Genomic DNA, 14389 nt, shown 5'->3' on the forward strand with positions numbered 1-14389 from the left:
TATGGCGAAATTAAAATATTGCGATTTACGCCCGTTTCGAAGTGGGCGCTGCTACCAAGGCGGGGTCGGGGGTGCGCTTGCGGCAGAGGAGTTTAGATCTATTCAGAGCATGGGCGTACCGAGGGGGGGGCCAGCTGCCGTCATGTTGACGTCCCTGCTAAATATATTATCTAGTACTTTCCTCTATAAAAATAACGAATTTTTGCAATTTGTTTGCAATACAATGTCATATTGCTATACTGTGCCTGCGTCTACCGTCCGAAGCTTCGTGCTATGTGAGATGATACTATTGGACGATACACGCAGATCAATAGTATCGGTTTAAGTGCGAAGCACTACGCATATGCGGTGCGGCATGAGACGCCCATTTTGGGCGCTTGACAGACGAGCTAATATTGTATGGTATTCCGGTCTTTCTGGATTTATAATATGAATTCAGAGTACATTCCGGCTGTGTGAGCCTAATGTAAATTATTTCTGAACTAGCGACCCGCCCCGGCTTCGCACGGGTAAAAAATGTATAGCCTATGTCACTCACTGAAAAAATGATTAAAATCGATTCAGTAGTTTTTAATCTATACTAATATTATAAAGAGGTAAACTTTGTTTGTTTACTCATAGATCTTCTACTACTACTCGAGAACTCCCACACCCACGCCTGCCAGCACGAAAATTATTAGAAAGGGTTGTTCAGGGAAGTAGCTAACGGAGTTTTAACACAGCTGAAGCTACATGGCTGATTTGGTCGTCAGCTCTCCGTCGGTACGCCCATGCGAACGGCACAAAGAAGCAACCCTTAATAATTATCAGGGCGAACGAAGCAAGCCCTAGACCCGAGTATATTCAAAAACCTGAACATTTTGTAGTAATATTTTTGTGTAACAATGAGAAAAATAATTACGTGAGATTTGCCGAGACACCCCCTCTCCCCAACGTATGATTACATGAGATTTGACTCGACCCCCTCCCTCCCTTAAACACCTCACGTAATTTGTAGACGCCCCTTATACACCCTGTCAAGAAAGTGAAGAAATTAGTGGCAACATCGTAGTGTTATCCCCATTGAGGTACTATAACGGTGAATAAGCGTCAAAAGCGTGTAATGTTATGTCCTACCTACTAGGACATAACAGGAGTCGATCTGCATATTTCATGTAAGTCATAAAAGGGTTAATAAAGGTTTTTACTTTTTAGTGAACATTTTATACTAGATATTGTTGAGTTTTGTGGTTCCGCTAAATAGTAAACCATAAGAATGGCCAAAGAATGCCTCAAACGCGTGGATTTAACATTAAATATGTAAGTTTTGAACAACGTTTTTTGGGCTTTTCAATCGGTATTTTTGTAAGCTAAAAAAATAGTTTATAAGTTTAATAATCCCATATTTGTGCTATATAAGAGTATATAAGGCATTAGTGCTAAAAATGTCACATCATTTAATAATTTGGCTACAAAAATTGCATACCTTTTTACGTGTGTCTACGGATTATCATTACATGAACTATAGTTTATCGATATCATGAAGTAATTGGCTTTCTTTTCTGGATTATAATGTGCTTCGAAATGATCGACAAATAGAAATATTCAAGAAAATAAACGCACACCACTTGTATAAAAATAAGCACAAAATGGCCACGCGATGACGGGCTCAGACATAGATACGACCAATGATATTGACGACAGTATATATTAAGTCTATGGATAAAGTCATAAACCTATAATACGACAGTATATATTAAGTCTATGGATAAAGTATTGAGGACTTTGCTTCTCCGGTTGAGTGTGGTAACAAGCGTTCTTTTCTATTTTTTGTTTTTCAGTGCTTAATTCCGATTATTATTTACTTTTTTACTGTTGAATCTTCTATTTTTGGTTCTGGGTGTGTAAATATTGTATTTGTCCTCGTGTAAGTGTGGTTTTAAGTAGTTTAATAGTTGTTGTTGTTTACTTATAACAAGCGTCATGGACGCCGAACCGCCCGATCCCGGTGGTGGTCGCGATGATCAGGTTTACAACATGCAAAGTATAGATGCTATGGAATGTAGCAGCATTACAGCTGTGATTACAAGGTCGAGAAAACGTACTAATCCAGACAGTGACAATGTTAATAATAAAAAAGTTTCTGACAATACTCATTCCGTTCCTTCTATACAATTGCAATATGCTAGCCCCGAGTTTGAGAACAAGAAAATGTATAGTGTTGATGATGCTGCGCCGTTCTTGGTTCATGTTTCCAAACCTGAAACAGTAAATGGATCGGCATTACGGCCCATGGAATTTGGACAGTTTCTTTTCAAAAATGAAGTCAAAAACATAAAGATGGACGGTATTAAGAAGGTCGGTCGAAATCGCATCTCAGTTGAGTTCTCCTTAGCTGCCCACGCCAATGAATTTTTGAATTTACCTGTGCTTGCCAATGCTGGATATATTGTGGTGATTCCATCATATAATGTATCACGCATGGGTATAGTACGTGACATACCAGTTAACTGGTCGATGGAGGAGCTGGTATCTAATATTTCTGTACCACCTGGTTATGGCGAAGTAATAAGGGCCCGGAGACTGAGCCGGAAGACTTTTAATGATCAGAACCAACCTGTATATACCCCCACCAAATCCGTAGTCCTGACTTTCTCTGGTCAAAAACTTCCCCCCCGCACTTATTGTTACTTTACATCCCTTCCAGTTGAATCCTATGTCCTTCCTACTATCCAGTGCAATAAATGTTGTCGTTTTGGCCATATTAAATCTCAATGCCGTTCACAACCTAGGTGCTTTAAATGCGGTCAGGTGCATGAGGGCGCAACCTGTGATGTTTCCGATCTGTCTTGTTTGCTTTGTTCAGGCTCTCATGCAGCTAACAATCCATCCTGTCCAGAACACACACGACAGAAGGAAATCAAGCTTGTCATGTCGCAGGAGAATGTCTCGTACTTTGAAGCCTCAGCTCGTTTTCGTCCAGTGAGACGTTCTTTTGCGGATTCGACTAAGACTGTTCCCACTGTGATCTCCGCAACCAGTTCTAGATCCCCGCCCAAATCTCCCGCTACAACTTCCTACAAAAAAACCGTTTTTATTCCTCGCCGTCCTATTACCCCTGTGCTGTCTGGTTATGATCATCAGGCACTCAGAAATATTGTCGAAGAACCTGCTTCCCAATTACCTAATGGTAGTGCATATCCCTCACCTTTAGAAATCTCCCCAAACGACAACTTTATTGACTTCCTCATCAATACCCTTTCCCAACTAATCTTCCGGTTCAGTGATACCGGCCTACCGAACAAAACTCGTGCTAACTTGACTCAGCTTCTTAATACCGTCCTAAACCATGGATCAGTTCCCGATGATCCAGTGGAATTGTCGTAGCGTCAAAAACGGAAGGAAGGCTGGAGACAATTTTGCTTAAGTCTCTCTCCGACATCTAAACCCTCACTCGTTTGGAATAACATTAGGAAATTTCGCGGATCCCTTTCGGCAAACAATTACCGTCAGTCCAATGATCCTTCTGAATGGATTGAAGCATTTTCGCGGAGATTGGCTCCTTTGACGGCTCCATCACTTGGCGAACTTTGCGTTAGTACTTCTCAAGGATCATCTTCAAACTGGTTAGACTTACCTTTCTCTCTGGAGGAATTCCGCCTGGTTTTGAGTTCATTGAAGGATTCCGCTCCTGGGGCAGATGGAATTCCTTATTCCTTTTTTGTCAATAGCGGTTCAGTCACTCAACAGCTTTGTCTGAATATCCTTAATGAGATCTACCAGTCGGAGGTTCCCCCGGATGAGTGGCGCTCCCAAATTATTTTGCCGATTCTTAAACCGGGAAAACCAGTTGATAACCCGTCTAGTTATAGACCCATTGCACTTTCGGTCACTCTAGGGAAAATTTTGGAACATCTGATCAAAAATCGACTGGAATGGTTTTTAGAGAGCCGAGGTCTGTTATCCAAAACACAGTTTGGTTTTCGAAAAGGCTATTGCACAACAGACGGCGTAGGAATCTTAGTAACCGATATACGCATAGCCTTTTCGAAAATGGAACATGTGACGGCGGTGTTCCTGGATGTATCATCTGCATACGATAACGTCAGTCTTCCAGTACTCAGGCAAAAAATGCGACAGCTGAGTATCTCAGAGAGGATGACGAATTATATCTGCAATTCCCTTTCCTCCCGTACTATTACCATCACTTGTCCAAATTCCTCCCTCCCTCCCAGAATTGTTTATATAGGTCTTCCCCAGGGTAATGTCCTCAGTCCCGTCCTCTGGGGTATTTATACCTTCGATTTGGATTTATCCGTCATTAGTTTTTGCGAGATACTTCAGTATGCAGATGATATAACCATTTACATTGCCTCGAAAGATATTGCAGAATGCTCCACCCGCCTGAACACTGCCATTCAATATCTTAATGATTGGATGGACAGACATGGTCTGTCCATTTCTGTTTCTAAAAGTTCGGTTGTAGTGTTTAGTAGGTCTAAAATAATTCCAAATATCAATATCTTCTCCAATCATCAGGAGTTCCCGGTAAGGGAGGCGACAAAATTTTTGGGCGTGTATTTAGATTCTAGACTCTCTGGTGTACACCACATAAATCATGTAGTTGAAAAATGTGAAAAAAATATTAATATTCTCCGCTCACTCTCTGGTGTCTGGTGGGGATCACATCCTTTCACGCAGAAGCTGTTGTACAATGCTATTGTCCGCAGCCATTTAGATTACGGCTCTTTCCTTCTTGAACCATGCAATAAACTTCCTCTTAAGGTTCTGGACAAGATTCAATCCAAGTCCTTAAGAATTGTTGTCGGGGCCATGAAGTCCACACCAATTAATGCTCTTCAGGTTGAATGTGGGGATCCCCCACTTAACATCAGAAGGCAATACCTCTCTGACAGATTCCTGTTTAAATTATTTCGGCTCAATCCCCTTTACTCCACTCCCTATAATGCACTTACCTTCTATCCAAAAGTGCTTCTAAATTTTTCTATAGATAAGGGTTCTACCATGGCTAACACTCAATTTAACCACATCATTCACCAGCACTTTGAGGATTGGCTGCTTATTTTCACGGACGCTTCAAAGCTTTCGGAGAGTGACTGTGTTGGTGTGGCTGTTTGGATACCGAAAGTTAATGTGATTTTAAATTTCAAATTACCTCCAAACTCCTCAGTGTTTACAGGGGAAACCCTGGCAATTTTGGAGGCACTCTCGTTTGTTGAATCCCACCACCTCAACAAATCCATTATACTTTCGGATTCCAAAAGTGCCTTGGAAGCCATAATCACCAATCAGTTTCGCTACAGGTGCAAATTTCCATTGGTCTTGAAAATAAGACAGCTTCTCTTCAGGTGTCATACACAAGACTTACAAGTAATTCTAGCTTGGATACCGGGGCACAGCGGAATTACTGGTAATGAGGCTGTAGATTCTTATGCTAAAGACGCTATAAGTACAGGAGTGTCAAGTCAATATACAGTCTATTGCCAGGATTTAGTTCCGCTGGCCAAAACCCACATGTACAATAGCTGGCACAATATATGGGTCAGAACTAGTGAAAGTAAAGGAAAACACTATTTTAATATTCAAAATTTTATTCCAGTAAAGCCATGGTTTTTTAAATTCAAAAAAGCAAGCAAAACAGTGTGTTCAACAATTTGTCGCATGAGGCTAGGACACTGCTGCACGCCTGTTTTCTTAGCAAAGATTAGGGTCCGAGATAGCTCCTTATGTGAATGCGGCCTAGACGAGGGCACTCTAGACCATATTTTTTTCTCTTGCCCAAGATACCAACCTTCCTTATACGATTTCCTTCCCCCTACTATTCCTCGCCCTATCAATTTTACTTCAGTTCTGTCCTCTGTAAATACTCCCTCAGTTGAAACTTTATGTTCATACATTTATACTAACAGTATTAAATTGTAAGGTGTATAGGACTAACCCTAGATTTTTCAACAGTCATCGTACGCGTCTCATCATACCGTAACCTTGTTTCTTCATAAAGCCATCTCATAAAGTAAAGTCTTTGCCAAAACACTCTGATACTGGCAACTCACAAAGGAGCCATTAATAATAAAGAAGAAGATAAAGTATTATAGTACCTCAATGGGCTAAAAGGGCCCATTCGCGGCAGGACTGCACGTGAATGGGCCTTTTAAGATTACATTATAAAATTATATACTTTAATACTTTATCTATGGTTATCCCTTTCAAAATTTGAAATTCAAATCAATCGAATGACACTACGAATACACTATGATGGCCCCTCTTCAAGATGGGCCAGCGCTGGGCGATCGAATGGCGCATGCGATGGCTATGCAATGGTCGCAACGCCTCTACATGATGGCCGTGTTCAGTTGTGATCTAAACGTCGTTCAAGATGGACGTGTAAGCATTAGCCATTGCGGCAATGCAAAACGTGCATTTTTAATAATTTATGACTTCACCAGATGACCCGGTGAACTTCGTATCACCTCCCTCCTAATATGAACCTTCTCTTGAATTCTACGAATAATTATTTCGAGACTAAAATTAAAATAATTGTTTATGGTAGTGATAATGATGACAATGATGAATGTAATAATAGCATAATATGCTTTCCGTTCTTAAAACAACGCCAAAACTCCTAAAATTGTATCTTTAGAGCGTCAGGATTTATGTACATATATAATGTAAAAGCTGCAAATAATAAAAACTAGTAAAAGCCATAATAATTATTGTAAAGTTTCATTAAAATCCGTTCAGTAGTTTTGAGTAAAAGAATAACAAAAAAACAAACATCCATACAAACTTTCGGCTTTATCATATTAATATAGTTTCATTCATTATGAGACCACGTACTCGTCATTTTGAATGAAATTCGTAAATTGTAATACGAATTACGACGTCCGCACTCGACCGCGGTCAGGCACCGACTGTCGAATCGGCCACGTGTAGAGGCGTACCGCCATCGCTGGGCATTGGCCGCACATCCTTTGATGTGCGGCCGAAAAACCAACACCGCCGCCATTCCACGGCCAGCGCTGGCGCCATCGGCCACCACTACGTCCTCCACACGCTGGGCCATCGTGATGGCCCACTACGCTGTCCCATCGTGAAGAGCCGCAATGAAAGGGATGACACTACGATGTTGCCACTTTTTAATTTCTTCACTTTCTTGACGCACTATATGTGCCGGGATTCGGGAATCACACGAGACTACTGATCAATCTGAATTTTTAAGATATGTGTGAGGCAAGGTGCCGAAATTTATATAGATTATGAATCTCCCATTATGAATTCAGAGAGACATTCCGGCTGTGTGAGGCCAGCGTCATTGCAATGTTTGGGCTTTGGCAATGTTTAATGCGCCAGGCTAAAAAAAATGCGGTGCGTTTCATTGCTAGTCTTAGCTTAAAGCTTGTTTGAACTGTTTGGGTTCTGGCAAGGAAAACTGTTGTCCCGTTAGCCAATCAAATGAGGAATTTCGGTAAAATGGCAGCGGTCTGTAAGCTGGTACTAGTAGTGAACACAACCGTCAATTTGTCAATGTCAAAATTTGGAATTCCCTGGGAGGCCATTTTTAAAGAAGAAGAAATCACTTATCACAATACTTTTCTGTATTTGTTACTAAAATCCGAAACTAAAAAATTTGTGGATTTTCTCAAAAAATAAACTAATATTTACATCGAGGCACAATTAGACTATAGTAAAAAGTAATACAAATACAATATTATCATTTTTTTCTTATAAAGAACGTGCCGTAATAAAAAATTGTAAATGAAATAAATATTTGTAATCTGTAATATAAATTACTTATATGATAAATTAATGTTTTTGTTACATGAAAATTTCCAAACAATAAAATATAAAGTATTTATTCACTAAACCACAATAGAAAGTACTTAATATTTTGTCATGGAAAAAAAACAAGACGTGATTTATAAATAAAACTTGATTTCAGTCTCTTACCATAATCATTCAGAATGGATACCATAAAAGTGGGTGATGCAGTGTCTGATCAGCTGTACCCAGCATTGTTTCAATGCTTTACAATTATTTTGTGCGGGTAAGTAAACACATTTCACAAGCTAGTTTAAAAATTATTATACTAAAGATGAGATATTATGAGAAAATAATGATAGTTACAACTTACAACATCATAATAGACACAACTTTATTGAAGATTCATTGACTTGACAACATTTTTGGAAGGACTTTGTCCGCTGTGACAACCTATCAAGGTGTAGTTGTTCGCTGGATTGAATCGCTATATCTTTTTTTATATTGGAGAAAGAACAGAAAATGAAAATGAATAGCAGCAAGATGGTATAGCTTTTTCATGCTTTTTGTGTGATTACTAACATTCAATTATTTTAGTCAACAGGCATTAGAGAATTACTGTTAATATCTTCCATGACAACAATCATTGTGAACATATGTGTGTAATACACAAATAATAATATGAATCATAGTGATACGACTCGCTATATCTATATATCTTTGTTTATATTGGAGAAAGAACAGCAAATGAAAATGAATAGCAGCAAGATTGTATAGCTTTTTCATGCTTTTTGTGTGATTACTAACATTCAATTATTTTAGTCAACAGGCATTAGAGAATTACTGTTAATATCTTCCATGACAACAATCATTGTGAACATATGTGTGTAATACACAAATAATAATATGAATCATAGTGATACGACATAATAACAAGGTGCATACAGTGGCACGCACTTTGATAGTATAATATCACTATCAGTACATAATATATAGTAGCTGTTTGCCCGTGACCTCGTCTGTGTGGACTTCAGTTTATAGCACGCGGTGTCTACTGGTCCGATTTAAAAAATTCTTTCAGTGTTAGATAGCCCATTTGTCGAGAAAAGCTATAGGCTATATTTTATTACGCCAAAACTAATAAAAGCGAAGAAATAGATGAAAATGTGGAAAAAGGGGGGAAAATTATATGGAATTGCTTATTATCTTATGAACTACTGGAGCAATTTCTATGTTATTTGGCAAACATGAAGAATAGACCACGTGAAGGGACATAGGCTATTTTTTTCTGCAAAATGTACGATTGCGTGAAATTCCTAAATTACGCAAGCGAAGCCGCGCGGAACATCTATACATAATAAAATCGTAGGAAAGTCAATTCTGTATGTTGAATATTTTTGTACAATAAATAATACTTGGGATGTGATCTACTATGCTAACGCGGACGAAGTCGCGGGCAACAGCTATTAAACTATAATTTATCATTGATAGGTTTAAGGTCACGTCACTGCATACATAGAGTACCTACTGCAAAAGTGTGTATATTTGTATAACAATCGAAAGAAATAACTTGAGGTGGTACCACCTCTTATAAAAACACGTAAGAGCAAGCGCTAGCGCGATCTAGACGACTCTTAGCGCCATCTGTTATGATTTTTTGGAACTAACTTAATTTGAACAAATTTACGCATAAACATCTCCTTACAACCCCTTTAGTTAAAAAGTTGCCTATGTCCTTTCTCGGGCTTTACACTATCTGTGTACTGATTTCATTACAATTGGTTCAGTAGTTTTGGCGTGAAAGCGAGACAGACAGTGATACTTTCGCATTTATAATAGAAGTATACCGCCGTACTCAGAGACATTTAATTATGATTAACTTTCAATTTAATGAAGGGTTTGACAGGTAATGTATGTGGCTTATGTCAAAATTTTGAATTAATTACATTTAACTAGTAATGTTCCACTCTGAGTGCGGCAGATAGACTTTTGTTTAATTTAAATTTAATGCAAAATAATGGCAATTTGACCAAAAATTATTAAGATTGTTTATTAAAAATATTGGTATTTCTTTAATAGTTTATACCAGGGGCTTCCAAACTTATTTTGTCTACCGGCCACTTTGCGAAAAAAAAAATGTTAGCGCCAAAGTTCCATTGTTTCACCTACTTTCACAGTGTTGTGGCCTGGCCTTAGAGCCGCCTTCAACGCCCACAAGGGGGCGTTATCGCCCACTTGGAAACGCTGGCTTATACTAATGAAAGAGAAAACATGCTGTTAAGACAAGTAGTACAAGTAAATAACAGCATTGCATAAGTAGAGATTTGAGTTTCTGTTTATTTATGTGTTTATAAATGTTTGTTTTTGTTTTAGGTATATTGCAGGAAGATTAAATGTTGTAACAAAATCTGAATCAAAAGGCATAGCAACATTTGTTGGTACATTTGCATTGCCATCTCTGATTTTTCTGTCTCTAGCTCGCCTGGACTTTAGTACTGTGAACTGGACGTTTTTATTATCAATTTTACTAGCAAAAGGACTGGTGTTCTTTGCTGTTATTGTTATAACCCTACTAGTTTCCAAGCCTATGAATCTGGGACAAGCTGGCATTTTTGCAATATTCTGCACACAGAGTAATGATTTTGCTTTAGGATATCCTATAAGTAAGTTTATAATATTATTTTATAATGCATAAAATTATGTGTAATTAGTGACTCATACATACATATAATGTGGGTGTACAATACTTATACTATAAAAAGAAGACTATAATATTATCTGAATGATTTTTTTAGAGTAAACTACTTTATAAACAGGTCATATTTTTCTTTCAGTAAATGCTATCTATGAGAAAACTCACCCAGAATATGCACTTTACTTGTACCTGATGGCGCCCATATCACTTGCTATATTGAACCCTGTAGCTTTTGTGATAATGGAGCTTCATAAGCAGGGGCAAAGTACTATTCCGGAGATTGTAACGTCACAGAACTGTAGGAAACTTAAAATGCTACTCCAGCTGATAAAAGGAATTGTTTTTAACCCAGTGTTAGTCATGACTATATTGGGAATCATTGGAAATATAGCATTTAAACATAAGCTCTCTATTTATATAGAAGGGTTGTTAGATGTAAGTATTCAACTTTTTTATGTACTTGTTTACTTATTTTTATGTCGTGTTATGTGCATGTTTGTATTGTGCAAACTCTAAACTTTCCTACTTTTCTAAAATTTCCCAGCTTAGGAAATAGATTATCCTGAAGACGTATGCTGCAGTTTTAGGGTCACAGCACACATATCAACTTGGAAAGGAATCGTCACCGTCACCGTATCACTTTTCGCCTAGCCGTCAACCCGTGTGCACGTAACCGAAGCCGTAGCCGAGTTGACGTACAGGCGCTACTGATAGCGCCTGTACATCAACTCGGCTACGGCTAGGTGTCGCCTCGCTTACAGCTCGGGGTAGGGAAAAGGGGCAAGGGTGGACGAAGAAACGTAAGCTTAAGTACGGAGAGACGTAAGCACGGGTCGTCCCCCCGCTTACGGTTGTAAGGGGGATATTAGATTATCATATATATTGGATCCGAGATCATTGAGTCAATGATATTGGATAATGTAATATAGACATGATTCATTTCTTCCTTGATCATAGATTTTTGACATTTGCTGAGAGATTGGATCCAATACGGTCATAGAAATATGTGTTGCCAGTTATTTAATATAAAAAAAAAATTTAATTTCTTGTTCGTTAATATGTTTCAAATAATGTAATGTAATTATTTTTCTAATTATATACTTGGATTTAAATCTTGCTGAAATAACAAAAAACAAGCCATATTAAAAATGACGATGTCTTTTGACAAATCGAATTCTCTGAGATCTAGTAACCCTGACGTCTCTGCCGTTTGTGATCCGATTTTCAAAATTATTTTTGTGTTTTTATATGAAACTTTATATTTTATGCCAAATTTTAAAGCTTATTTAGCCCCCCAATTACACAACTTTACCCGTAAACTATTTATCTTTGATAGGTTTAAGGTTACGTCACTGCACAGATAAAGTACTGAGTTATTTAATACCGTAGAATAGATATAACAATCGAAAAAAATCGAACCTTAAAAATGTAAGATGATACCACGTCTTATAGAAAGACTTGAGCAAGCGTCAGCGCGATGTAGAAGACGCACGGCGCCATCTATTATGAATTTTTGGAACTAACTTAATTTGAATAAATTTACGCATTTTCACCCCTTTACAACCCTTTTGCCAGTAAAAAATGTAGCCTATGTCCTTTCTCAGGCTTTAGACTATCTGTATACAAAATTTCATTACAATCGGTTCGGTAGTTTTGGCGTTTGGCATGAAAGCGAGACTGACAGACAGACAGTGATATTTTCGCATTTATAATATTAGTATAGATTATGTGCACACTGCACAGCTGTTTTTCGGTTTTTTGATTAATTAAGGGCCGCGCTACACCGGAATGGCAGCGGCGAGGCGAGCACTTTCAGCGCTGCCATTCCGGTGTAGCGCGGCCCTAAGAGGGTTACCAGGGTTTTAAAAAGTTTTTAAATTTGACACAAATTTTGTTGACACCGCGCGCTATAAACTAAAGTCCACGCGGACGAAGTCGCGGGCGACAGCTAGTTATGAATAAAAACAATATATAATAAAGTAGGTATGATTAGTTCTGTTACAATACTCGTAATGCAGTAAAAAATAAAACGCCATCTGTTTTCATATATTAGAATTAAAATGTTGATTGCATTGATATATTTTCTGGATGGAATATAGGCCAACACGGTACACTCGAACTCCTTTATTTTAGAGCGCCTTCTGTTGTCAACTTGTCATATACGTTAGAAATGCAGTAGGAGTTCTATAAGATAAGATAGATTGATTATTATTATACCAAGTGATAATATTATTAAACATAATATTCTAACGTATTAAAAACTATAAACAAAAACATACTAACTAATAAGTATGATTAGTTCTATGTTACAATAAAGTAAAAAATAAAACGCCATCTGCTGAATCGTATTAGAACTAAAATGTTCATTGCATCGATATATTTCTGGATTTTTTATAATATTATACATAAAATATGTTTAAGATTTTTGAAATTTTATTTTAATACACATCCAAGACCCAGGAACATTGAAAACTTTTTGTTCCGCCTGCGGGACTCGAACCCAGGACCCCCGGGATGAGCGCTGGCCACGCGCAATGCGAATTCATTTTCATCGATATTTTCATGGAAATAAGATATTTTCCCACATCAAAATGTGACCTATGTCCTTTCTCAGACTCTAGAATAACTGTGTACAAAATTTCATTGCAATCGGTTCAGTAGTTTTGGCATGAAAGCAAGACAGACAGACAGACAGACAGACAGAGATACTTTCGCATTTATAATATTAGTATGGATAAACTCCAATACCTCCAAATCAGACTCTGATGAGCTGCTCGTATTCATCATGTTAATTTAAATATTTTAACTGACATTTTATAATAAGCTAAAACCTAAAAGTTTATGTAATTTGCTTGAAGCAAAACGTCAAATAAAGTTATGAAATCGATAAACGGCACACATTGGCCAGTTAAGTTAACCTGCGCTTAAACGGAGTTTATCTTACATTGCGATGTTCAGAAACGCACTTTCTTAGTTTATCGAACCAATAGCGCTAACGAATAGATAAACTGCCATTAAAGTTCCTCAGAAACATAAGCTAGTTAACCACACTTCGCATCCCGGTTCGGAGCTTGTTCCGAGGCGAGGCGATTACGTTACGAGTTTCATACAAACAATATTGAACGACTCGAGGCGATACGGTGCCGATCCCTGTCCGAGTTGATATGTGTGCTGTGATCTTTAAGCTTGCAACTACTTTTAAACTTTTTGCCATCTCATATTATACATTTACAATGCCCATACTTTTAGAAATTCAGCAGCATAATTAATGTTTTTGATTTTTCAATATGTTTAATTTATTTATGTTTACTAACAGTGACGGGGCAAGACCTAAAGATGTAGGCAGGATGTATCTTGTGAGGCCCCCTAAAGTTAATTTTATTGAAACATGATTGACTTAAACTTTTATTTATAGATATTTATGAATATTTTTATTTATGAATATTTGAGTATCAAAACTCGTAAATCCTAAAATAACCTCATGTTCCAAGGAGAACGCGAGGCCGTGGGCGGTCGCCCACGTCGCCTACGCCTTACGAGTTACGCCGCCTCTGTTTTCTAACATTTTGTCATTTTGGTTAAGGTTTTTGGTCAATCTTTCTCTGCTGCTGCACTATTCCTCCTGGGACTAAGGATGGTTGGTCAAATAACAAGATTGAGAGGAGCAGCACTTGTGCTACCCTGTGTACTAATAATGGTCAAATTGTAAGTAGCCTTAACAAATTTTAACTGTCAGCAATCTCTAAGACATCTTACAAAGTATGTAGGTACATCTTTAAAATTGAAAGTGGTATACTAAATGAATAACTTATAATATATTTCCTGCAAAGCCAAATTACTAATAGCTCTTGACTTTTTTAAGATGCCTTAATCCTTCACTGTGAGTAGTCTGTTCTATACATAGAGAAATATGTTCTATATTAGTTTATCGGTCCA

General features: G+C 37.8%; 1 protein-coding gene and 1 long non-coding RNA gene across 2 annotated transcripts in view; one reads left to right on the top strand and one right to left on the bottom strand.

The window, feature by feature from the left end:
- Window positions 1-14114, bottom strand: LOC121738326. The gene is made up of 3 exons (XR_006037271.1): window positions 14105-14114; window positions 13438-13445; window positions 1-76 (listed from the first exon to the last, which is right to left on the bottom strand). It is a non-coding gene; the product is annotated as an uncharacterized LOC121738326 (long non-coding RNA).
- Window positions 7578-14389, top strand: part of LOC121738308 (integral membrane protein GPR155) — a 24812-nt gene continuing 18000 nt past the window's right edge. The window contains exons 1-5 of the mRNA XM_042130279.1: window positions 7578-7691; window positions 7940-8044; window positions 10132-10421; window positions 10593-10888; window positions 14037-14158. Of these exons, the coding sequence (XP_041986213.1) occupies window positions 7962-8044; window positions 10132-10421; window positions 10593-10888; window positions 14037-14158 (791 nt within the window). The 5' untranslated portion in view covers window positions 7578-7691; window positions 7940-7961. The remainder of the gene's footprint in view (window positions 7692-7939; window positions 8045-10131; window positions 10422-10592; window positions 10889-14036; window positions 14159-14389) is intronic.

The sequence above is a fragment of the Aricia agestis genome, chromosome Z (assembly GCF_905147365.1).
Source record: "Aricia agestis chromosome Z, ilAriAges1.1, whole genome shotgun sequence".
In the NCBI taxonomy this organism is placed as follows: Eukaryota; Metazoa; Arthropoda; class Insecta; order Lepidoptera; family Lycaenidae; genus Aricia; species Aricia agestis.